Raw genomic sequence first — 25,571 nt, forward strand, 5'->3', positions numbered from 1 at the left:
AGTCACCATTCCTGGAGATATTTAGAAGATGTAAATGTAGTGCTTAGGGCTGTGTTTTAGCTGCAGACTTGGAAGCGTTATGTTAATCACTAAACACAATGATACTGAGGTCTTTTCCAGCCTAAATGATTCTATGATTTGCAGTGAGAGAGTTCATGCAGCTTCCTAAATTCTGAACCATGGGTCTTCAGTTTGGGCATAACTTTTATTCTCTAGACAGCTCTGAAATCACATGTCTCAGGTCACATCAAAAATACACAGTTCCTGCTTTCTACCTCGAGTTCACACAAAAGATGAGAGAGAAAAAATTAAGGTAACAGAGACCAGAAACAGAAAGGGATATTCAAAATATGAGAGTGATCTGAAGCTCAGTTGTGACTGCTTGTTACTTTGGAAGGACTCCTCTTTCACCTCTGCTAAAGGTGGTCCTTCTGCATGGATCAAAGCTTATAAACTTATCAAATTTATGTCTCTCTAGATGACATTATCCAGACAGTTACATTTATTGTTGTGCTTTTGCTGTGATACCCTGTGACCTCAGGAAAGTGATACACACACCACAAGGCACAGGAGACGATTTACCTTTCCATCAACTGCACTTGTTTCACAGACCAACTCCATTTTTTTACCTTCATCAGTTCTTGCCACATCCACTTTTAAGCTGTAATTTTCAGAGGACTGCACCCTATTCAAAATGCAGTTTTGCAAAGTTACATGGTACAAATCTGGTGGCAAAGATCACTGTGAACATACTCAATTTCTCCCTCTTACTCAAGGTCAAGGAGAACACCCTGAGTTAGACAGACCTTTTGCCTTATCCAGCACAGCTGGTCTCATATCCTGTCCACTCAGTAACTCACTGTTTCTCGCTCCCCACTCTTTTAAAAAAGAAAATCCCTAGTGCAGAATCATATCCACACAAGCATTATCAAGTCTACAACAAAATCTATGGAAACACTTCACTTGCCAATATCCCACAGGTAGACAAACCTCAAGGAGGCAAAGTATCTTAACATTTAAAAACTGAGACCTTAATGTCTTCCTTCAGGCTCCTCCATTATGATTTTAAAAGTGGGAACCAAGAGGGTTCCAGAGAATTAGCAGGGCTTCCTACAGTGAGAAAGCAGGGGATCTGCATAAATCTAGCCTTGTGTGCCAGGTAAGCAATCAGGCTGCAAATGACAGATGCAGAACTATTTTATAGAGAGCGAGCTTCTGTCTCTGAAAAGGAAGCCAAAAGGGCTACTACACCTTGTTAGCAAACAAAACTTCTGCCTTAGCTGAACTTGGGCTGCTATGGATTCACTACCCAGATGCTTTCTTTCATATCTGGAAGATAATAGTGAATTCTGAGATTTTTTTTCCCCAAAGGCTCTAACTCTGAGGCTAATGGACATGAATTGCTGGAGGAGAGGGGGAAAAACATGCCAAAACCACACATTTCTAAAGCTTCTATAAAAGGAAGCATGTTATCTAAGCTCAGTTAAAAATTTCACGTAGCCCTTTGGATATTTACCCTCTTCCTCTTAGTACTTTGGGAGATTAGGTGAGAGGTTATGAAGGTTGATTTCTAAATTCAATAGGTGTATTACTACCATTACAAAGAACTATGTAAACACAAGAAGCTGAAAGAGAAATATGGTGTAATTATGTTCTGCACCAGTGTTACACCAGTGAACTCTCAGCAGAACTATGTGTGCACGTGGCTCAGGGTACTGCCCCTGTGACACCACGTGTTATGTGTAAGTTTCTGGGAGAAGCAAACCAGAACATAAACAGATGAGCATGACAGTAATTAAACACATTTCATTATTGCAAATCATTTCTCAGACCATTCTCTCCTCTGCATATTCAACTTAAAATGTAACGAGAGAATTAAAACCTATCTGTATTTTAGAAAGGGTGTTTCACAGGGATTTAACTAGAAAAAAAGTGTTTTCCTAACTTTTTCAAGAATAATGAGCTCAGCTCATGGTTTCTGAATCCATCCGTTCATTTGAAATCATGGGATTTGCACTAAAAAACTGCTTGTTCATTTATAGACACCCACTCCTATATAAAACTCCCAATTTCTATGTATCAGAGCTTCAGGAAAAAAAACACATTGGAAACAAGAATATTGAAAGTCTAAAGTCATGTGGCAAACAACTCCTAAGTGACTCAAGTTCAATGATTTTTTTTAAGAAATGTGTGACATTTGTCTACTTAGAGTTAACACAGTCTTGAGTCTTGCATCCCAAAATAAATCAAGTTGCTGCTTGGGTTTTTTTCTTAAATACTGAGTATTTTCACATACTGCAATCTAACCAACAGATTAAGTCTTATGTTTGTTTAAGCTAGTTTGTTTGTTAAAAAGAGCAGTTTAAAAATTCAAGTCATTCCGCTGAACAGCTTTATATTTCATTTCATATGAACAACATTTTGTAGCATTCTCCTGCATGCCTGAACAATCATGTTGCCAGTGTGAAAGGAAGAGATGCAGGAAAGGCCTCACCACAGCAAGAACAGTGCTTAGCAAAATCATCTTTCATTCATGTGCACTTATTAGGTGAAACTTGAAATAATGTGTGTGGAGTAAATTCACAGACCTATCACTTTATTACATGCTCATGCTAGGGGCCAAGCTGAATAATTTTTGTTAAGTATTTAGCTACTGGCTGGCCAGTTAATTTTACAGTCAAATTTTGTACAGTCTATTTAGTTTCTCCCATTTTTAAATAACTGCAACCTCCTGGGGAAATTCTCTACTAGACCATCTGCTCATTTCCTACAAATCCTCCTTTCAGACCTTACACAAATTTCTAAGCTGCCAATCAGAACTTCTTTGATGTCTGGGTGAACAAAACCCTGACTATTCTGAATTAAAACCTGCAGTACAAAGAGATTAGTTATCCCCTGGTCAGTAAAATAACAGCAGCAAAGCGGGTCATTTCTCTGCAGCACACCTCAAGCAGCAGATACACTCTTAGTGGATGAGCACTTCTGGTCCTTCCCTGGCCACAGGACAGTCACAAGCCAGGGCCAATTCACCTCACATTTTCAGCCTGTATCTCTCTCTGGACTGTCTGAGCCTCCAGGCACCTTGTTTGCTATCATCTCAGTTGCCTGGGAACAGCTGATGGATGTATCCCAGGTCTAAGCTCAAAGGAGGGTTGAGGGAAGGAAGAACCAACTGGAACGGCAAAAGTGTAATGGGGAAAGATGGCACGAGGAGATGTTAAATACCAGGCAGTGTTTCCTGTCTGTGCATTCCCATAATCATGCTTGAGCAAGCACTGCTCTGCTCTCCTCTGGCTTGTGAAACGCTGCAGGCTGTGCAGATCCAATGATACACCAGACTTTTTCCAAACAAACAAGGCTGAAGGGAGTTTCAGCAATCAGGAACACTCTGAACTAGTGGACTTTGACCCGGCAGATGCTTCTCCCAGTGCATGTGGTTTTCACAGCAGAACAAAGTAGTGAAGATTTTATAGCCGTTTTAAATTAAATTAGCGCCAGTCTCCAAACTGTACCAAGTGTTAACAATTTCCACATAAGCCACTCTCCTAACCCATGCTTCTATGGAAAAGGCAGAAAGACAGCAGTATCTGTTGGTAGGAGCTGACTTCTGTTGATGCCTGTGTCTAACTCAAATACTGCAACAGCCAATTCACAATGCTGCAAAGTAATTAAGAGCTGCTCACCCAAGTACTGTGGGTGTTACTGATACAACTATTAAACAAGAGCGGGTTATAATAGTAGGACCTGAAGAATGTTTCAAAAAAGCATTAAAAGACTGACTACAGAAACCAAAACAAAACTCACCAACAACCCAAATCCACAAAAACCAATTTAGACTATCAAAAACTGGATGGCTGAACATTAAATAAAATGGTCAAGCAAGTAAGGGGCATATGGAGCTCAGTAATGCTTTTATTTCCCCTCACATCTACATTTTTGGCTCTCTGTTTTGCTTTTTGGCCTCATAAAATAGAACTGAGTTCAGACCAGTGTACTGCATACAAGTTCTCCCCAACACAAATTGTACAGGCAGGAACTAGTTAAGTCACTTTAATAAACATTTGAGAAATCTAGGAGAAAAAAGTAAAAACCAGAACTTTGCTATAAAGAGGAAGTGTATGAGCTTCCTCAAAAGTTTCTCAAAAAAACCCTCCAAAACAACAATGAAAAAAACCCTCAAACAGCCACCCAATAAACCTCACCCCAAAAAACAACCCATCAGATTCAAAAATCACAACAGCTAAAACCTACCCAAATATGCAAGAATAATTCACCAGGAGGAATACAGCAGGCATGTTTAAGGCTCTGCATTAAACACCCCCAAAAATTCTAGTTATAAACCAGAACATCAAACTTAGTTATTTCTGTCCTAATGACTGCACTGAAAACCAGAAGGGCTATAAAACTAGTTGGTCTCATCTGCCTTCCTTCACTCTGCAATCCAGAGACTTGGGTGTCCTCAGGTTTACTACAGGTAGGCAGAGAGAAGTCAGTGTTAAAAAGGGACTTTAACAATGTATTTCTTGTGTTCTAGCTTGGTACCCCTCCATCATTCTTGGGACAGATGGCATGGGAGCACCAGAGCCTGCCCCTGAGTTCCTGGTGGGATATGTGTGAGCAGTGAGACCACAGGGAACATCTTCTTGAAGAGGATAAACCATGAGGGTACATTACAGAGTGGGGAGAGGAAAGATACCTGGGTTTTACTGGAAGAGGTGCTGAGGGATAGCACTTTTAAATTAGCTCATTTAAATGAGTAGCTGTAGCACCAGAGGTAGAGAGAGGTCAAAGAGAAGCCTTTAAGGAATTGCTGGGCTATAGTAGTTATTATTTATCTTGTAGATGCTCACAAGTGGGCTTGTTTTACAAAGGTATGACTGAAACTTACCAAGCTGCTAAAATATTTAGACCTAGGTATCAGAATTCTTGAAAGCAAATATTTGGATCTGGAGATCTAGCACAATCTATCCATGTCCCTGATCGCTCCTGGGGGCAGCGTGAGGACTCCTGGCAGTTTGGAAGCAGAACAGCAGGGCTGGACAGAGGCTAAAACTGGGAATGCCTTCAGGAGATAAGCAGTTGCCACCAATCATACTCAGCATGGGACTGGCTGGACAGGGGGCACTTCAAAAGGCTCATGAATCTAGGAACAACAGCAGTGCTCTTTGTTGTATCTACATTCTAGAAGAAACAAGAGGTTTATAGATGATAAGAGGAAAACCCCAGGATTAAACAGATGTATCGTGAACATGACACAGCTGCAACTGAAGCTCTGAGGGGACAGCACAGCACAGACATACAGGTTGTCTCTATCTCCCCACCTGCATTCATGGGAAAGACTCAGTTTCCCATGGAAAGTGCAAGCTCCTATACACTTCAGTCAGTTCATTCTAGTAACCATTAAAATGCATCTTTCAGAATGGCATTCCATATTCAGGCTCCAAAACACACAGAACACTGCAAATGAAACTCTCATACCTGGGCACATTACCCACTCCTGAAATTCTCTCCGCTAATTCTTGCAGAGGAAACATCCCTTACAGCAGCTGTGCTCAGGATGTGACTGGGAGGAAGTGCTGCCTTACTGCAGTCATGCTCACCCCATCTGTTGGGTGGGGCTTTTTTGCCAGTCTGTTGTCTCCTATTAATATTTTCCTAAAGATCTGTTTTAGCTCGGTAGAACTCCCACCTTTACTATGTTTGATATAGTGGAGTGTTTCCTTCTATTTCTCTTCTCAAATGTTTCCATCTAAAAATGGAACAAATGATACTGATATAAAACATGTTCATTGATGAAGATCTGACTGATGACAGATTTGATGTTGGCCTTCTCAAATGAAGACATCATTGCTGTTTCCACAAGACTGGTGCTAAACCAGGCATCAGTCAATGTGTTCAATAATAATATGGAAATTAATTTTAAAAAATCCAGGAAAACTCTCTGCCAGTTATATTTACAGGTGACACAAAGCTTAGCAGCCTGATGAGGCTTACAGACTCTTCACAGATAAAGAGCATGTGAAAATTATTTGGGAAAAAAAACCCGCAGTACTAAAACTGCCTTTTATTTTCACCAAAGTGACACAAGCTGTGATTGCAAATTATGTGGGTTTCAGCCTGTAAAGCAGAAGTACAGTAGAGGATTAGATGTAGAAAGCTGTAGACAAGTGGAAATGAGAACCTGAATGGGGTTTGAGGACAGGATCAATGCCATTCACCCTCACATTAGAGCAAGCAGAGTTTTCAGTTTTCCCTCTGAACTGCCAAGGCAGAATTGGAGAACTGAGGGAAGACAAAAACTGGAAAGCCACTGAAATCCTACCAGCAAGAAAAACACAGCTTGCCTTTTAATTAAGACATTTGCTTTTCCAGTGTCCCAACTTTATTTTCAAACAGGACAAGGAGAGGTCCCAAAAAGATATCTTTCCATCCCTCATTCCCTCTGCCCCATTTACAGTGCTCAAGGAAACACCTTATTGGGTGAGATTCCAGAATTTTATCTGTATGTTTTTAGATAAAGTGAATTACCTCACTTGTTTTCAACACAGAGATCCAAAAGCACAATTTAAAAGCCTGTTTCAACTAGTCAAGAAAGAGTTGCTAGCAACTAGCAGGCAAAGCCATGGTTGCTGTGCACTGTGATGGTGGCTGGCATGGAAACAAATTACAGACTAGACAGAAGCTTTAGTCTTCATCTTCAAATCAAGGCTGGAAGCTAAAGTGCCACTTCCAAATACCGTGAGTTACAAGTTTAACATACAGGAGTAACTAGATGTGACATAACACAGGTAATTCCAAGTCAGATGTGGCCACGCCTCCTGGCCTTCAGTGTCACAAACTTCAAAGGAATCTTTAAAATAAAACAAGCCATTTTCAACCACATAGATGGGAAAGGGTTTTGGCGGGGGAATATGTTACTTTTATGTTGACTCCAGCTAGGAATTAGGACAATCAGCCCTTTATTACCAGTGTCTAAAAATTACATTTATATATAAATACATATATATACACACACATACAGGTAAGTATGTTCTGATTTACATATTTAAAAGATACAAAAGAGGTGTTTTTTTAAAAATTTTAATCTGTACTCCACCATGCCTGCTCCCCTTCTGCATGAACTTCATCATTCTGCAGCGATACAGATTTTTTTGCTTGCTAATTTGGAGCACTTATAAGCCAAATAGTCAAGTTTTTCATACTAATCACAGAAGAGAACCAACTTGGTCCTATTCCCAGCTGTAAGCGAGAAGGTATCTTTTCTTAGATTAAGCACAAATTAGCACTGGCAGTACCCACCCAGTGGTCCTAATTTGCTATGTTCCCATGAAGTACCCTAGTGGTTCCCTTATCACAACTTAAAACAGCTATGGTTTAAAGTTTACAGGTACAGATTGTACAGAAGCAATCATTAACAAATGCAGCTGTGCTTCATTTCTCCCAAATATCCCAGCTGTGGAGCAGGAAACAGAAACCCCTCTATTTGGGGTCACTACCACAAATCTGTGTGTGGATGTTTCAGTAACTCCAGTGTCTGTGGAGTACCTGAAGCTTGTCAGAAGCCAAAGAGGACGTCACATTCCAGTACTTCGTGCAGAACAAAGTTGCTTAACTGTTGTTAAGCTAACCAGCTCAGAGAAATTAAGATGCAAAAATTAGCAAATGTTTCACTTCATTGCATACAAGGCTACCTTGCAATCTCTACCCAAATAACATGCTGAGTATCAGTAAACATACCTAAGAATACTGGAGGGAAACCAAGCCCAAACAACGCTTTGGTATTTTCTTGGATCAATCAAAAGTTTTCACTGTTATTATGCATAAAAAAACTGAAACAAGAAAGCATCACACAAAGCACTGGCTGAGATAAACACACGTTGTTTCAACGTGAACAACCCATTAATCACCTCTTCTTGCATCTACTGCTTGGGAATATTACTAGAAATAGGCAGGCAGATGATTGCCAGGAGAAACTTTACAACTGACATGGGGTGTGTGCATCTAGTCACAGCTGGCTAAAACACTTCTGATTTTGCAATTTTCCATTCAGCAAAAGCTATCAATGTGTTCATTACAAGGCTGCTCCTTTACCACTTTACAGGAAAAATAAGGCATTTGATTAGGTGATATTCAAAAACACCAAGATCAGCCTCTTTTAGACTTTTATAAGATCTTTTTTAGGCTCTTCTCTCTAAATTCTAGGAAAAGGATAATCTCATACTTCTTTTAAGAATTTGATGCCAATCTATAATTATCACATGAGATATTACATACAATGCACTTAACTAATGAACACAACTACACACTAGAGTGAATTTGACTGGAGAGTTAGAAAAAAAAACCTGATTTGACTTTTTAGATAAAAATAGCTATACATACTTCTATGTCTGTGAGACCTACAGCAGTGATTTTCCAAGGTGTAAGTACCAAAGAGTAGGAAATGCAATTTTCCTTCAAGGCAGGGAGGCACATTGGAAATCTGTGACTCCAAATCCAGCTTTGATATAGACCTCAAAGGTTACACAAAAAATTTAGATGTACACTCCATTTCATTACTTAGAGGTCTCTGAAAAACCTAAGCATAAGATGCAAACTTATGACTAAAAATGTTCTAATGTTAAAAATACACCAAAAGTTGCTTCCACACTCGTAGAACATGAGTATAGGAAATATCTGTGCTAAACACACCCACTTCCAGTTATCCTGACAGATGCACAAGGTGTGTGCAAAGCAGTTGGTGACGCAGCCCCAGATTCCTGCCTCCAGGAACACCAGAAATGCTGCACCCTTAAGGAACATGGTGGAAACATGCAGTGCTCACTTAGCACATGGGTGAAGTCAAATGCTGCAGAATCAAGGACAACCCTCTTCCTGATTGTTGAGGGTTAGGTAACAGCTACCTTTAAGTCCAGGTGCACAAGGAATCAGAAGAGGTCTACATTCAAGCAAATGAAAAAATTATAAACAGGCCATTTTATTATTTTCATCAACATCGAAGTAGTGCTTATCTACAGGAAGAGAGGACTGGGTTGTAAATAAACTTAAACCTTGACAAATAGGTGATTCCGCTCCTTCCTTTGTTTTTGAAAATCAATTCTTGATTGCTAAAATATTAAATTCTGAATTTCAACCACTGACCTCACAGAATATATATATAGGCTTGCTCAGTAATAAAACTATGCTTTGAGTTGTGGCTGACATGTGAAAATCTCCATAAGAAATTTCCTAAAACAGGACCTATGTTGTCTGCCAGAGAGAAACATGTTTAGCAGCAGATGAGAGACCATCACTTCTGGGACCAAGAGAAGCTAAATGAATCCCAAAGGTGGATTTTGTTTCTAGGTGTGAGGACTATTGACTCAGAAGGCTGTACTCCTAAGAGCTTAGATTTCAGCAAAGCAGGGAGGAGGAATTTCTGACCAACAACTTCCCCTGCCTCTATCAAGAATTCTTCATACATGGCATAAAGCCAAGTAGAATTAGCTAAATTCAAGGTGTAAATCTAAGCCTATATATAATTTTGCTGAAGTTTTAAATGTAAACCACTGGGGTGCAGGGTTTAAGGGGAATCAGCAGCTTAAAACCAGACACAGTTTTAGAACTCCTTGAGGGTCAAGTACATTAAGGGTACTACACCATGCCTCCCTGGCAGAATTGTTAGTCTTCATTCTTCTCTCAAAACAACCAAAACAAAACACCCTAAGAAACAACCCAAAACCCAACCTACTTTATTTCAGCTGGCAAAGAAACATCTGTCTGAAAGATCAAATCAACAAAGTCATTCATAATGCATCAATGCATGAGGCAAAACATCCTACAGGCAGAAAAAAACCTATACTTCTGGCGTGTCTCATTTACAGAAATTACCTTTAATAAACAATGAACTTTAAAAATCAGTTTGCAGGAATCTGATAGCCTCCCTTGAAAGAAACAGTATAGCCAATGGATGATAAAAATCACTGCATGCTACAACCAAGTCTTGCCTAATGTCTTTGTGGATCTGTGATGATTTCAGCACAGGTATTTATATGCACATATACACCACCGTGGGATCATGACTGACACACATATCTCATTAGAAGGCAAACAAGCATGCTTCTGCCAGGGAAGAAAAAAAGGATAAACTCCAAAGTCATGAGCTCACATCCAGGGCTCCCTTTATGGAAAGTTGCTGCACATTAACATACACCAGAAACATTAACAGACCTGCAATACACCACCAAAGCACAGATGACTACCATATAATTAAACAGCATCAGCACTTCTTTTAGAGTACAGTATTTTTTAAAGAATAATTCTCAGCTTATTTAAGTGAGCTGCTAATAAAAGACAGACAGATATTGTTAATATTGGAGAGGTGGTTTAAAATTCAGGTTAATGCAACAGCTAGAGATAGTAATCATTAACTCTAAGTTTCTGGTCTTGAGACATCAAAGAAAGGAGTTAACATGCAATAAGCAAAGTCAAAACAGAGATTGTAAACAAATGAGTGGTTATAAGCAAACTGCAAAATCTGAAACTGCTGAAGTGACTTCTCTGAAGAATCACTACCTAAAACTCTGCTGCTGCATCAAGTGCTGTTAGTTTTCAAAAAGTTTGCCGAATTTTTCAAAGAGTTTTTTCCTCTTTTCCCTCAAAACCCTTTCAGAAACCACTTCCCACACTTTGCCTTTTGTAATTCATCCCCACTCAGCAGCCATCTGCTCCTTTCCTCACACACATGCTGTACACACTCCAAAACAAACACAATGAAGAATCAAACAGCGTGATCTGACTTTTTTGTTAGGACTGCTCAAGCAGGAGCAGCTCCCTCCCAACCCATTCCCTCCCTCCCATTTCCTGCCTCCTCTCTTCTCCCTTCACTGGGGCTTGCTGGGAAGCAGCATGTGCTAGCTTCTAGGAGTAAGGTGTGAGAGGACCAGCTTCTCATCCTGCACTCAAACATAGTAAGAGCAGAAGAAATTCAAGAAAGTCACAACATTTTGCACATTCACCACAACCGAGATCGAGCAGTGCTCACCTTCAGGAGGAAGACCCCTCTGCTTTCCACATACCCCATGCCCACCATGTTGTGCAGCAGAGCTTTGGGCCATCAGCACAAGTGTCTGCAGACTGGGACTCTGGCAAAGCAGACATCTCAAAGGACCTAGTGACAAAGGCTTCCAGCTGCTCAGCTTTTATGCATACACCTGAAGTCCTTAATGCTTGTCAGCAGTGCCAGCCCTCTTTCACAGAGGGAAGTCAGCACAGCACAAGAACCCAAAGGATTTGCTCAATACCATCTAACAGGGTGACAAGACAAAAACAAATCCCAAATTACAGACCTGGCTAAATTCAGGCCTGGCTACACTCTGTGTGCTCCTTGACAGTTTTTCAGGTACCACACCAAAGGCAAGGTAAGTCATGCTCTTGCCAGGAACACATGGGACAGTAGAAGAAAGCCCTTAAGCTGGCAAGGGGCAGGAAGAGTGGAAAGTGTAACTTCTTCTGAGAAATGCTTTATGATCCATTAAAAACACACCAAGTGAAAAACAAGATTTGAATTGTCAGGAAAGGTCTTCACAATTCCTACCTACTTCTATACCTACAAGAAGTACAGCAGGAGAAGTACATTCTGCTTTTCACAGAAGAGATAAAGAATACTCAGACAAAAATCCTTCCATAGTTATCCAGTTTCTATACAAAGCAAACTTCAGAAGGGAAAAATGCCAGGCCCCGTATTAATATATGACATAGCTACACACAAACACACAACTCTCAGTACAAAAAAAAAAAAAAAAAAAAAAAGAGGTAAAATTCTCAAAGGATTTAGAGCCTGTCTGCTTAATGAATTATTTCGTTTAATGGGCAACCAAAACCAAACACACACACACAGAGCCTCACAAAGCCTGAGTATTTGGACCAGATTCAGCTACTCAGAGTCCTCATTCAGCACTCAAAGTCCAAAAAGTGAATGGAAAAAGTCACGGAGCACTTCTGTACCTTATAAGTGTCACTGTAGATTCAACAACAAAGCAAACACCTTTACCTTTACTGATCTATGACTATAATCTTTTGCAAATGCATCAGTTGCTTTTTTTTCCCCCCTCAAGTCCTGCCTTTCCAGTAAGACGTGCCTTATTTGAATCAACAGGCCATAGTGCCTTTCCTGTTACGGGATGCAGGAGATCATCACAAAGGCAGAAGAACTTCATGAAGATGCATGACAATGTGCTTCTCTCATTATAATTTCATCCATTCAGATGACAGGTTTGAGAAGTAGCTGGAGATGTCAGGGACAATCATAGCATCACAGCATCTCTGCTGAGCATGTAGCAGCTAGTAATACTACACAGCACTTAGAAAACAAGAGAAGTGAGCAGAAGGGAGTTTCAGCTGATCAACTGGAATCAGCAAGTTTAAATCTGACTAGAACATTGATCTGCATCTGTGATAAACGCTGTGTGATCTTCACTAACAAGTCAGTATTGATTCCCAGGTTGAGGCTGTTGAGAAGAAACAGTACTGTGCCCAACAATGACTTGCACCACCACCATCTCATGATCTCTCAATCACTGATCCCACCCACCCCTGATCTGCTTATGAGATCTGCAGAGCTCACAGCACACGAGGCCATGGTTGGTGCACATTTTTAGTAGAGCAGTGAAAAGCTAGTGCTGAGGGAGCTTCACTCATGGCAGTAACACTAACAACTTGTAGTAGACATCAGTCTGCTTCAGTAAGGAAGGCAGAAAGCCCTCAAAAAGACAATGCTATGACATAACAAACCCAGAACAACACCTCAATCACATGCCAGAATCATTTCCTTGTTTCCATTCAGGTGCTGAGAGCCATTTGCTTTTGCATGCATTAGGAAACACTGCTGCCAGCACATTGCCCACCAAACAGGGGAAGGGGGGTTGTAGCTTCTCACACACAATAGAGCGACTCTCCCTTAAATAGGTAAGCATGAAGCTATTCCTAGTGAGGGGTATGTAAGAAGCTAATGATGGTTATTAATAGCCCTTAAAGCTATCAGTTCATCTGAGTTAAATGCAAGAGTAGTAATCCCTTTATGACCTTCTGTATTTTACTGGGGAAATTGACAAAGTTTCATGAAATACTGCTGCTAACCTCAGATTTAAACTATTTTAAATGTTGAAAATGACATTAACCTGAATCTACTAGGCCCTGTTACGTAGACATATCACTGAGGACATAGACCAGAAATGGCAGGCAAAAGCCTTTCCTCTTAACAGTTGTTCCAATTCAATAGGATTTTTGCCACAGTCTTCCACAGGTATTGAGTCTACAATTTAATCTGCCATGAAGCATGCCCAGGTATTATATACCACTCAATATGAGAAACTGGATTGTAATGATAAAGGTGGAAATTATTTCTTGCTGTTCTTCCCTTAGTCAGTAGTCCAGAAAACTTCCTCTTGTAGCAAGAAAAACTAAAATAAAACCAAGTCCAAAATACAAGAGATACATCTTGACCAAAAGCATAGAAGAGAATAAATAGTAAGAGATCTGTACTGTTCAGATTGAGAATTCTTTCTCTGCAGCTCTACTACAAATGTGGATAACTAACCACATCCATAATCACAAAAGATAGCAGGAAATAAAGCATGTTCTGGGGAATAAGAAAAACACTGATTTTTCAGAGACTGGTGGAAGTTCTCTCTGTAGGCAGCTTGGTCCTTCATTTGCTGCTGCTGTGCTTCTTGAGCCTTTCCTCCAAAGGACATCTTAGAATGCAGGATATAGACACCAACAAGCCAAAGGTCCGGTATGAAATATCATCAATGAAAGCAAAACTAATTTTCATCTCCTACATGACACTCTACATTTATTCACCTTGGCTTTAGCCACAGCTTGTTAATAAACAGCAGAGATATGTACATGAGATGTACATATGTACATCTGCTCAATCTATCAAGTGCATGCCTGCAAATGCACTTGGTCTAAGAAGCTTGGTACTACAAAGCAAGCCTACATATTTATCTGTGAAACAGTACTATTGGTTTTGATTGTGGTTTGTGGTTTGATTTTTTTCAGATTGTCGAGTGGTTTTGTACAACTCAAAATATTTTAAGATCACAGTGTACACATTTGTTTGAGGTGCTTACTGTTCCTGTACAGATGAAGTAAGAAATTTACTATGCTTATTACATAATAAAGGAAAGGTAGGAAAATCATGGCACTTGAATCAAACTGTGAAACATTGCACATTTTTCTCAAAAACTATTTTATGTTTTTGCAGACATAAGAACTGTGTCTAGGCCAACCACAATAAGTAACTGTGACCTATGTTGTCTACTGGGAACTTATGCAACTGAAATTGAAAGTATTTACATTTTCAAGAAGTTACACTGACTTTGTACTGAAACACCTTCTTTCTCAGTTTTACCTAGCATCAATCTCTTGTATAGTAGGTATTACCTAGGGCACAACAACTCCCTGCAACTGCCCAGCAGATTTGCCCAGCATGGGATCATGTTCAGCAGCACTGCTGCTCTTTACCTTGGAGTTGCTAGCTCAACACAAAACAGGCATTTTGAAACTAAAATCTGATTTAAAATATGGCAAGGATAATCTAGAAAATATTTTTCTCTTGCATCCCATCTCTCCTTTACTATATTCTTAAAATATGAGCAAAACTCAGTCTTTCCCAGTGGGTCTTGACTGCATCCAAGAGTTAATGGGGACTCTGACTATAAAGTATCCTTGAACATCCTAACTATGCAATACAAAGATTTAACTGGATTGGTCAGTCAGCACATTAACAACTTGATTGTTCTCCAGCTCACTGAAAGGTCCAGCATTAAAGGTTAGCACCAGAAGCAGGAATGAGGAAGGGAGTATAAGAGCCAGGCTCATGTGGACAGGAGCGCCTATGGTGTCAGTACAGCTGACAGCTCAGCTAGAGCTCCAGCTGTTCCAGTTGTAGTTTTGGCAGAATGCAGGACACCTCAGGAATGAATGAATACACTGATGGAGAGAGGAAGGACAAGACTTGGGAAACACAAAGTATTTCCAAGTTAGCCCAATCTATTGCTTGTATGGTCCCACTTCCTCTTCAACATTGTACATATTTAAACAAGTATTCCGTCCTGTTTCTAATGTGCTAAGGCTTGAAAATATAACAGCAATCCAGCAAGAGGAACAATAATCAACATTTCAACGAGTTATCATGAAGGAAACACAGGGGATATTTGTTAACATCAAAGTTGCTGTGTTGGAAATGAAAAACATGTTTAGAAGGAGAGTCAGAACTCTCACTTCTGGGCCCATTGCAAGGTTAGAGACACGAGTTGTTCTGATCTGCCTCCAAATCTCCACTGCCCCAGAGCAGCATAGTAAATTCACAGCACTGCCCTGCATTTGACAAAGGAGCTGTTTCACTCTCAGCATATACAGTTACCATATGGGAGACCAAAGGGAGTAAACAGCAGAGCCCTCTTACCTGGGGGGCTGCCCAGGCATTAACTATTATGCAACAGGTAGGAAGTGACAGATTCCAGCAGACTCCTGAGACAAGGTGCTTTATGGATTTAGAACATCTCCTCTGTGATAGTAACTTCCTGCCTAATTCTAGCAAGCAAAGACAGTAGCGTGCCAGCCTAATGAACTACTGGTTTAAGAATCTCAGGGGCTAGAATCCATTTTAAGATGTTAATAAGGAAAAGATTCAAAAAAGCCAATAGTAGGATGGTTTATTTCTCCTGGTGACTTTGATAGCTGTCCAGATTGCACCTATCAGGTGAGATGGGTAGTCAGGGCAAATTATCCCAACACATCAGAAATTACTCTTTTACCCTACTCAAAGTTAGTGTTGGTGAATTCCTTTCTGTAACAAGACAGTGACTTTCAAGTCCCTTATATATATAAACTACACCCTATATGTAATCAGCATCACTAAGTCTCCTCAGAGTTAACCACTGCTGAGCAGTCCACAAAGCAAGCCCTACAGCTGTACTATAACGTGAACGTTCTCCTGACATCATTTCATGTTAAAGCTAAAAAACCACAAAGAGGTTTCTGTGGAACTGACAGATAATAAAAGATCAATGCAGTACAGTGTACACTAAACCATGATGCACATTAAGGTTTTTGGGCTGGACCAGACACAGCCCAGATAAATAAGGTTGACATGTGAAGACTAGACAGTCTAGTCTTCTTCATGTGCTATTACAAACTGTTAAGTAGTGTATTTATTGGATTTTACTGGACTTATAATCAGTAGATACTGTAGATATTTTTGCATTAGCAGCACAGCAAGACCTCACACACATCCTCCCAAATTAAGAATACAAATCATATTCCATAAAACAATAGAGTATGTATATATATGGGTGTCTGTAGCCTTCCTTGTGGTAGTCTAGTCACTTTGAAATACAACACAGCTACTACAAGATCAAGGGAAAACAGGATGCATGGCTACATATAGGGCCTCATATTCCATATAATTTTTCTTTAAATACACCTGTAACAGCTTCAACAAAAGTGGTATTAGAGCCATCATCCAAATCCCAATCTGCCTTGTATTCTTATGCAAAATAGATGGCTGTATCTTGCATTTTGCAGAAGTTACTCAAAAGCAATCACTAGAATTTTGCAGCTAGCTGCTTTAAAATAGCAAACACAAGAATAAGAAGATAATTTGGTAGCATTTGTCCTCACTAAAAGCAGCAGTAATGCAAGGAGTTGGGGCTTTGGAAAAGAATCAGGTCTGATTTGGTAACTCCTATAATTTATAACTGCCTGTGAAAATCAGGCATATCTGACAGTACCTGTTCCTCTTTTTCTTTGGTCTTGCTCCTGGAGACTCTGGAAGAGGTAACATCCTGAGCTGGAATGACAGAGATTTGATGCAGTGGCATGTTCATCACACCGCCTTGTTTGGTCCTATCATCTACAGGAAGGAGGCTTGAATGCAGTGCTCATTCCGTGCCATTGTAAGGCCTTGCAACTAAAAAATAAAAATATTAGATGATGTTAAAGTAGCTTGAAATGCAGTAACTTTTAACCCAAAGCTATGCCATCCACTGCACCAAGACATATGCCTTATTTTCTCTGGATTTTGGTGCACTTGCTGGGTGAGAAGAGACACAGAAATTTTAAAGAATTTTAACTAGAAAGGTCAGAGCCCAAATAACGCAAAATGAAAAAAATAAATTCTCAGTCAGTTCTGAAAGCGTTCTGAGAGCAGAGCTAGAGGGCAGGGATATGCTTGAGTTTGCTTGGATAGGGAGAAGGAGGAAGAACAGCTCTCCAAGCTGAGTGTGCTCCCTGGAGGTGCAGAGAACAAAGCCCATACAGGTAAGTTTCCTAAACTGCCATCCCCCCATACTGGATTGAATTGCCTCAGCAGTCATCCTAAAACAATATGAATGCTGTAGCTTTGGCTAAAAACAGGCAATAGCCCCATTTGGCTCTTGTCATTCATATAAACCTGTGCCACTGTCAGTTGAAAGATGTATCACATGAGCTGTTCCTTTCTTAAGACTATTAGAGATTAATATAATCAAAATCCCTCACTAGGGATTGTGAATTCCCTGGATAAACTACACACACTTTATCCTTCTTTTACTACTATAACAGGGACGCATTACACATAGGAAAGATAGTGATAGACATAAATTACCCAAAATTGGCAATGCTAAACCCAAAGGCAGGCGTAATTAACCATACCTTTTATTAGATTAGTGAAGTTACATTAAATAAAAAGGTTTTTGAAACATGTAATATCACGGAGTGTTTATTTGGAATGTAACTTGCCACAAATGAGACACAATCAATTGTGTTTGAAGAACAGATTAAAAGGGAATTAACACAGCAGGGACTATATTAAACAGGTCAACAGAATGATGCACTGTTCTTCTGTTTCCATATCATACCAACATTTTTTTAAGCTGGTTTTGAATCTGAAAAAGCAGAAAACAGAGACTAGATAAATTATATATTATTATGTAATAATATATTATGTTGTTTAATAATTTGGAAGTAGTATAGCTTAGCACTTAGTGAATACCCTTAATTTATACTGCACACATTTTTTATTTAACATTTAATTGGAAGTTTTGAAGATAGAACCAGACCATTCAGCATCTTTTGTGGAATCAAAAACCTAGAAAGCTTGGCCTATTTCCACTAGACTCCACAGGAATACTGAAGTTGTGTAAAATGAAAACAGAATCAACTATTTTGACTGGTTTAGATCCAAAAATAGGAAAAAAACCCCTGTAAGTTCCAAGGCACTTTATATGGAGAATATAAAGTTCACTATCCTCTTGTCATTGAGGGGGAAGAATTATCAAAGGTTGTAGAGCAAATCATGAACAAAACCAAAAATGTATGCAAGGCCTGCTGCATCCCAATCACACACTCCATCTGCTGCGTGATGCTGTGTGAGCACCCAGCCAAGTTCAAGAGCTTTAACTGACACGTGGGCAGGATTTCTATTACTCCCAGAGAGGCCAAGACAGAGCATCATAAAGCACGCAGGAGAGCTTCACAGGCAACGCCTCCGTACCTTTCAGGCATCACTTACTTTAAAAGTAAAATATATCAGTATGCATAAACTAGCAACAAAGACACTTCCTTACTGAAGGACAAATGGAAACATGAGATTTACCAGCATTACTGAATCCCAGCATAAAGAGAAAATACAGAACCTCCTCAGATCCTCCCCACACCTGCTTATTTACATCCTCTAAAAGAGCCAAGCCAGAGAGACTATAAACATGGGCTGAGATAGGATTATCAAACCACAATCAACAAGGCAGGAAGGGAAGGAATTTTCCCAAGAAAACACAGAGAAAGGAAATCCAGAGAACATTAAGCTTCAATGAAAATATGCCAGGTAATATGCTCTGTGCTATTGTCAGTGATAACAGAGCAAAAGGGAGTGAGTTCTGCTCTGTGTCCCCCCTCAAAAAGGGTTCTGGGCTTGTAGGCAAGGACACATTATGACTATAAAGAGAACAAGGAAAATTATTAGAAAACATAGTTAACCCTCTCTGATGATGGCAAACAAGTCAAACCAGTTTTTTTGCAGGTACTTCAAGGACGGCATGTGTTAGAATTCTTTGAAAGAGCTCTAACAGTAGATCGAATCCAACTGCATATTCAAAGATGATGTGAAACAGCCTTCCTCTGGTAAAGAAGCCTGGCAGACGCTCTAAGAAAGCCAGCTTTTGTTCAAGGGTGGTTTAGAGAAAGCTGTAAACTAAACCCAGATGCCACCCATCGCATCCCCAATCTGCTGGGTCCCTAATAATGCACACAACTCAAATTCTGTCTATATCAACCTAAAGCACTTTAACTCCACAGTGCTAATTAAAGGATAAAGTTACGTGAATGATCAGACCATCTGCAGCACCGAGTACAAACAGACAAGGATGCCAGAAAAGCAGTGCCACACAAAGCCAACACTGAGTTATGACAAGTTCCATGGGACATTTCACAGCTAAATTAATTCCACATTCTACCTTATTCAAAGGTGAGGAGTTGGGCACCTGCAAAGTGGGATCCACACTTAAAGCACATTAAACTGGGGGCCTGCCAAAAAGGAAGAAATGCTAAGGCAAGGAAACTGTTCCTAGATAGTCCCTTCTCCTCAGAATTCCAGTCAGATGTTTAGGCCATACCTCACATAAATGAGAATTCCTCATTACTACAGGATCTCCATCCAACAGCAAAGTACACTTGCCCAGGAGGTGGCAGGTAAGGGCTCAGCTCCCTCCCTCACTGTGTTTTAATTGGTTCATAACTTCCTGCAAAGCTGGATGGGGCACATGGGAATGCCAAGAGAGAGGACAGCTTGAAGCTCAGATGTTACTCTTATCTATAGCCACACTGGTTCCTAAAAGATGGACTCCAGCCATACTGCCATTGCAGAGTCTTCAGAAACAAATGCCATTTCAAAAGACAGAAAAGGTCAAAATCCTGTCTGCAGAGCCCCCAGATGATCTTAGCTCAGTGAAGCTAAGAATTCACCCACTCAAGTAGTCCAGTTTTGCTTTCTGCAGGACAGGTAAAACAGTATCTAAAATGCCTGCAGACACCTGAAAGCACACCACCCGAGTCCTCATTATGTTGCTAGAACCACAAAGCTGCAGCAAAATCCGTCAGATTCAGAGGAAACAGGACAGAGTCTCTCAAGGTAGTTGAGAAGTACAAAAGGAAGGAAAAGCATGCACGTGACTTGGGCTTGGTGACTGGGGCATTCCCCTGAACAGTACATCTGACAGAAACAGAAAATTAGGTTCTTCTGTGTTATCAGCATGAAGTACTCGGTGCTAAGGAAACCTTCCAGTCTGACCATTCACGTCACTCTCTGGCAGTCACCAACTGGTCAGTCTGACAGACTGGCAGTCTCCCAACACTGGAGACTTTCACTGCTGGGACTGAAGCCCCTTCAAAGTAGGCGGCTCCTGTGAGCCCATGAGACCCCTGCTCGACTCCCTGCACCCCACTCACAGTCACACCAGGTTTCCTTACTGGTTCAACCCCATGTTTCCCATGGCAGAGTCTCAGATGTCTTGTTCCACAAAACCATTTATTCACAGTGCAGAAACATAGAAACAGCTTGAGCTGGTGTCTCCAAGAAGTACCCCCAACAAAAAACTCCCTGGGCTTTTATCCCATCACAGTCTACCTGCACACGAATCTCTCTTCCTCCTGAGTCCCCTGCTCCTGCTGTGTTTCCCATTGTCCACTCACCTACCTCACTGGCACCACTCATCTTCATGTCCTTTGTTGTCCAAGAGGTTGGCAATTCATGGCCTCTTGTCTCCCAACCAGAGCTCAATCTGCATCTTGGGAACTGAACTACCTGCACCAGATGTATCCCTCAACAATGAGGAGGGACAACAACAACGACAGGAAACCTCAGTATAACACAAGTAGGTGGAAACCACTTGAATTTCCACTTTAATCATCCACACTGTCAAGATCTCAGTTTCTCAAGTAACAGCAAGAACATGAGATGAACCAAATTATCTGTAACCTGCTGGATTGTTAGGAGTGTCAAGTGCCATTGGAAGAACTCAGATGAAGACCTCCCTCACCTGCCACCTACTGCAGCCCTCTGCCCATCACATGTTCCAAAATAAAGGCTAACTCTTTACCAAAGATTCACAGCTGGAATGGAGCAGGTAAGCATACCTGCTGTGAGTGAGCATACTGTCTGTGGTCTGGTATCTACCAGAATCTACATACATGCTATCTGAACAGCAGATTCTATTAGGTCATTTATAGTTCAGGAAGTTCACCATATTCCCTTTCTACACAGGGTATGCTAGAAAACTTAGAAAACAGAAGCTCTGGAGCTGTGGTGCCACTGTCTGCAGATGTACACAGGCCTTACCAAAAGAAATATGTCCCAAGGATGCATGTAGGTGTGTACAAATGCTTTTTATTACTCAGAAGTAGAAAAAGTACACCAGTTGAATAGCTCAGTTGTTTCCTTTTAAAAGTACAATAGGCATTCTGGATTAAAAGAATATGTCTTTATATGCATGAAGGATATACCCTGGAACCTATGGTAGAAGGAAGATAATAGTCACTAACAGAAGGGAATTGGAAAGAATTTCACCTGCAAGTTGTTCTGGTCTTCCCCAAGGTTTCTTACCCTTCTCTTCACCTGCCCTTGCCCCAGTAGTGATGGTGAGCAGCATCATCTATGTCAGTGCTCTGACAATCTGTTGCAGGGTGGATGGGTTAAAAATAAAGTAACAGATCACTGATATCACTGATCACACATAATGCAGACACTGAAGTAGCATCCACTGCTGTGACAATCCTGCCATGGAACAGATCAATCTGTAGACTGTAGGGCACCTCTCAGATGCAGGCTGAAAATTCTGCTCTGAGACTTCGTGGATCACTGCCATGCAACATGGTCTTCTGAAACTTGCCCTCTATGCAGCACAAAACCTGACCAACCCTAAAAGGAATGGAAACTACCTGAAGAAATTTGACTGCTGCTAGTTGGTGCAACATCTTCATCAGCTGGCTTACTTTCTCATAATAAGTCTTGAAATAATCTATTAATGCAGATTTGGAATCTGTTTTTCTGCTGGAGATGTGATATCTCAAAGCTCCATTTAAAAAACTCCTTTGATTTTGTGTTTTTATTGTTGTTCTGAAGGTAACAGAAGCCCTCATCCAATGACTTTAGCAAATTCCTGTGTGCATCTAACTTTTTCTAGCTACTTTGACATTTCAGATAGATACAGCTTATGCCTACTTTCTGTACACTACGTTTTCCATATTTGCAAATATTTCCAATCCTATCAGCTTGTGTTGGCTTCAGTTTGAGGCTTTTATTTCATTTTGAGCTTGTTCGGACTCTTCCCCTACTAATGTATCTTACGTAATCCTCTTCTAGAGATGACAGATGTGCATTTTCAAAAAGAGGATCCTGCATCTGCGTTTCATTTTAGTTTACTGTAGCTTAATCAGTACTTTGTTAACAGCATTATTTAAGAGATGTTATCAAGCCTCATGCACTTCACATGCATTTGTTAACTTGACAAACAAATCTAATCAAGAGAGCTTAAGGGAGACGAACACTTCCTTTCCTGCAGTACTTTTCACATTTCACTTCTAATGTTGTACTAACCCTGAAAAGAACCCTTATATTCAGACTAGGCAGATAGAAGTCTGGATTATTGCTATTTACAGCTCTGAATCTGCCCACATATCTTGCACTGTTTACTAGCTTAGCTGTAACTTCTCCCTTTATTATCTCAGTTCCTCCTTTCCTCCACCTGCTAGTCTCCCAAAACTAATCAGCTTCAATACTTAAAGCTCAAATTTATTTTAAAATCATGTTATTGAGTAGCTGAAATCAAAAGAAAGACTTAGAAAGGGGACAAAAGATTATTCTGCAAGTTCCCCATCTTCCCTTTGAAAGCTTTACAATATACAGGAATATATATGTGTAGACTACACATAACCCACAGAGAAGGAGAAGTATCTGCCAGCTCTGGCTAACTCCTCTCAAAATAAGAATACGATTATTTTTATGACTATAATACAACTAGACAAGCAAGCAGTTGAACTACAGTCTCAGTAAATAACAGTCCCAGAGCACTTAGCAACCCTTTTCCATTATTTCAATGGAAGCTAAGGAGGATCTGGACCTCTAGAAACAAGTTCCTTAAAAACTGTTCCCTTCAAATCAAATCAGCTGATAAATGCGATTATGAACTAGCTTGGCAGCATTCAGGAAAACAAATGTCACTTCCCTCTGTTACAATGACACAATAGTTTAGTCATTACAGTTCCTTGAGAAACAAAGAAATTACTTTTGTCTGCTTATGCTACTAATAGCAATTTACCTGCATCAGAAGCATCACTGATCATTCCTGATGTCCTGTATTAAAAACAAAGCACCAGGTGCTCCACACACATCTGGGGCAGTAAACTGCTCCTACAGATGCAAAGCTTCTTTAGCATCAGTGGTCTACTGGTTCACAGAGATTTTTCAGTAACTCCCTTTGCATATTTTTTTGATGAACTAGACCGTAGTAACAACAGCAATAATCCCTGGGACAGTCTCTAACTACAATGAGCAGAAAGAAAAATAAGTAAAGCAAGAGTTTCATTCTCTATATTGGAAAGTCCTAATGGTGGAGGCCAGGGAGAGGTAACAGCCAGGGCTCCTGTTTTCTCAGCCAGCAAGTTCCTCTACCTGCTCCATTGAATTCCCAAATCTATTTGCATAAGGGGGTGCCATTCACTCTTTTGCCTCAATAATCATGATTTCTCCTCACCCCTTCACATTAAAGACATCTTCCTGTCCAGACGTGCTTCTGAACAGAGCAAGTCTAGCACATGAATCACACTCACAGCAAGCAGTGAGTCTTTACAGCTTTGCTGCAAGCAGGACATTACATCAGAGCCTGTTTGGGGCTTGCCTTATCACTTTTAACCATGACCCCATCAACTCCCAGCATGAGTAGACTGGCTTCCTGAGAAATTAATGGCCCTCTCTACAAGAGGTTTTCTTCCCTCCAACTTGGCACTGAAGCCACCCTGCAGATCAAAAATTAGGATGCCTTAATCACACAACTTTAAATTTTTCTAAAATATAAGGATGAAGACTTGCTTTGTTATAATACTCATTGTCAGAGAAGAACATGCCACAGTATTATGCCCATTCCTACAGTTTTTGAGAAAAGCTGTCCTTCCCTCTTCATTGCATGTCCAAAAGTAAAGCACAGCAGTAACCTTCATGGATTCCATCAGTGTGAACGCAGGTTTGGGACTGGTCCACCATGACTACTGCAGCTGGTTGACTGCAATTGCAGCTCATCCTGCAATCAGCACAGAAGGGTCCACAGTACAGCTACTGAATACAAAAAACACTCCCCTCACCCCTACTCATGCGCAAAGGCCAAAACCCACAAAACTATGACATGCTTCAGAAGGACAGCAAGTGATGTCAAGGACAAGGTAACACCCCAGACTACCCCATCCCAGAATAACTGCACATCTATTGGGAAAAAAGCCCACATGATCATTATGATTATTACGATTTGGCAAAGCACTCCATGTGACAATTGATATATTTTAAAAGAAAATGTAATGAAGATTATAATCCAGTGGAGGAACAGACGTACTAATACATGTACAGACCAGAGAGAGAAATTTGCGCCAATTACTTGCAGATAAAACAAGTCCATGTGATACAATGTAACACCTATAGATAATTTATGATTCCTTCTCATTCTCAATTATAATCCTTTTGGGGTTCACAAAACTCTAAATCAGTTCTGAAATCCAAGGAAAAATTGCTCTGTATTTTTATCTTCAAAATTAGTAAGTATTATTAAAAATGCATACACTTACATTGAAGACAACAAAAGCCTGGGTTTCTCAAACAGTGTAAATATTTACAGTGCAAGATAGTGATGAAACAGAACAATCTCACCATTGTTCAGTGAGGACATTGCTCACATTTTATATTGTACAGAGATAAGAACAGTGCATCTTTAGGAAAATTCTGTGCTACAGCACTTATTTTCCATTACATCAGAGATGAACAGTTGTAAAAACCATTTACGAACAACAGGCACTTAATCCACATTCTTCACTATTGTTTAACTGCTACCAGGCAAAACAGTCCACTTAAGGCAGAGTAAAAAGAATATACTATTGATTATATAATTCTGTGTTTTGAAGAAACGTGAAATCATTCCTTCTTTGTCTTTGGGTGAGTAAGAAATTTCCAAAGCCATGCAAATAAGAATGTATTTATTTTGAATGATTTATGAGTTAAATGTAAGGTAATTTTTTATTTATAGGTTTAATTTACAACATGTTTTTGCTGTGGAAGTCTTACTAAAATCTAGATTTCTGGATCACTGTGACAAACTTTTAAACTCTGAAGAAACACCTATAAACCACATTCTTTAAGATTTGCCCAAAGCAACTGGAGAGCCTAAAACCAGGATCTTCAGAAGTTCAAATGTAGAGTAAAAAGAGCAGTGTACCAAACAGTGTACCTGATTCTTCTGCTAATTTGCATGACGCTGATGTTTGATTTCAACCACAAATTCTCACATTTTAAACTA

The 25,571-nt window shown here is 40.1% G+C and overlaps 1 protein-coding gene across 2 annotated transcripts in view; it reads right to left on the reverse strand.

The window, feature by feature from the left end:
- Positions 1–25,571, reverse strand: part of MARCHF8 (membrane associated ring-CH-type finger 8) — an 86,382-nt gene that overhangs the window by 47,593 nt on the left and 13,218 nt on the right. For both annotated transcript variants that reach the window (XM_058841589.1, XM_058841588.1), the window contains exon 2: positions 16,776–16,954. In XM_058841589.1, the coding sequence (XP_058697572.1) occupies positions 16,776–16,871 (96 nt within the window). In that variant the 5' untranslated portion in view covers positions 16,872–16,954. The remainder of the gene's footprint in view (positions 1–16,775; positions 16,955–25,571) is intronic.

Source organism: Poecile atricapillus, chromosome 6 (assembly GCF_030490865.1).
Source record: "Poecile atricapillus isolate bPoeAtr1 chromosome 6, bPoeAtr1.hap1, whole genome shotgun sequence".
NCBI classification, from domain to species: Eukaryota; Metazoa; Chordata; class Aves; order Passeriformes; family Paridae; genus Poecile; species Poecile atricapillus.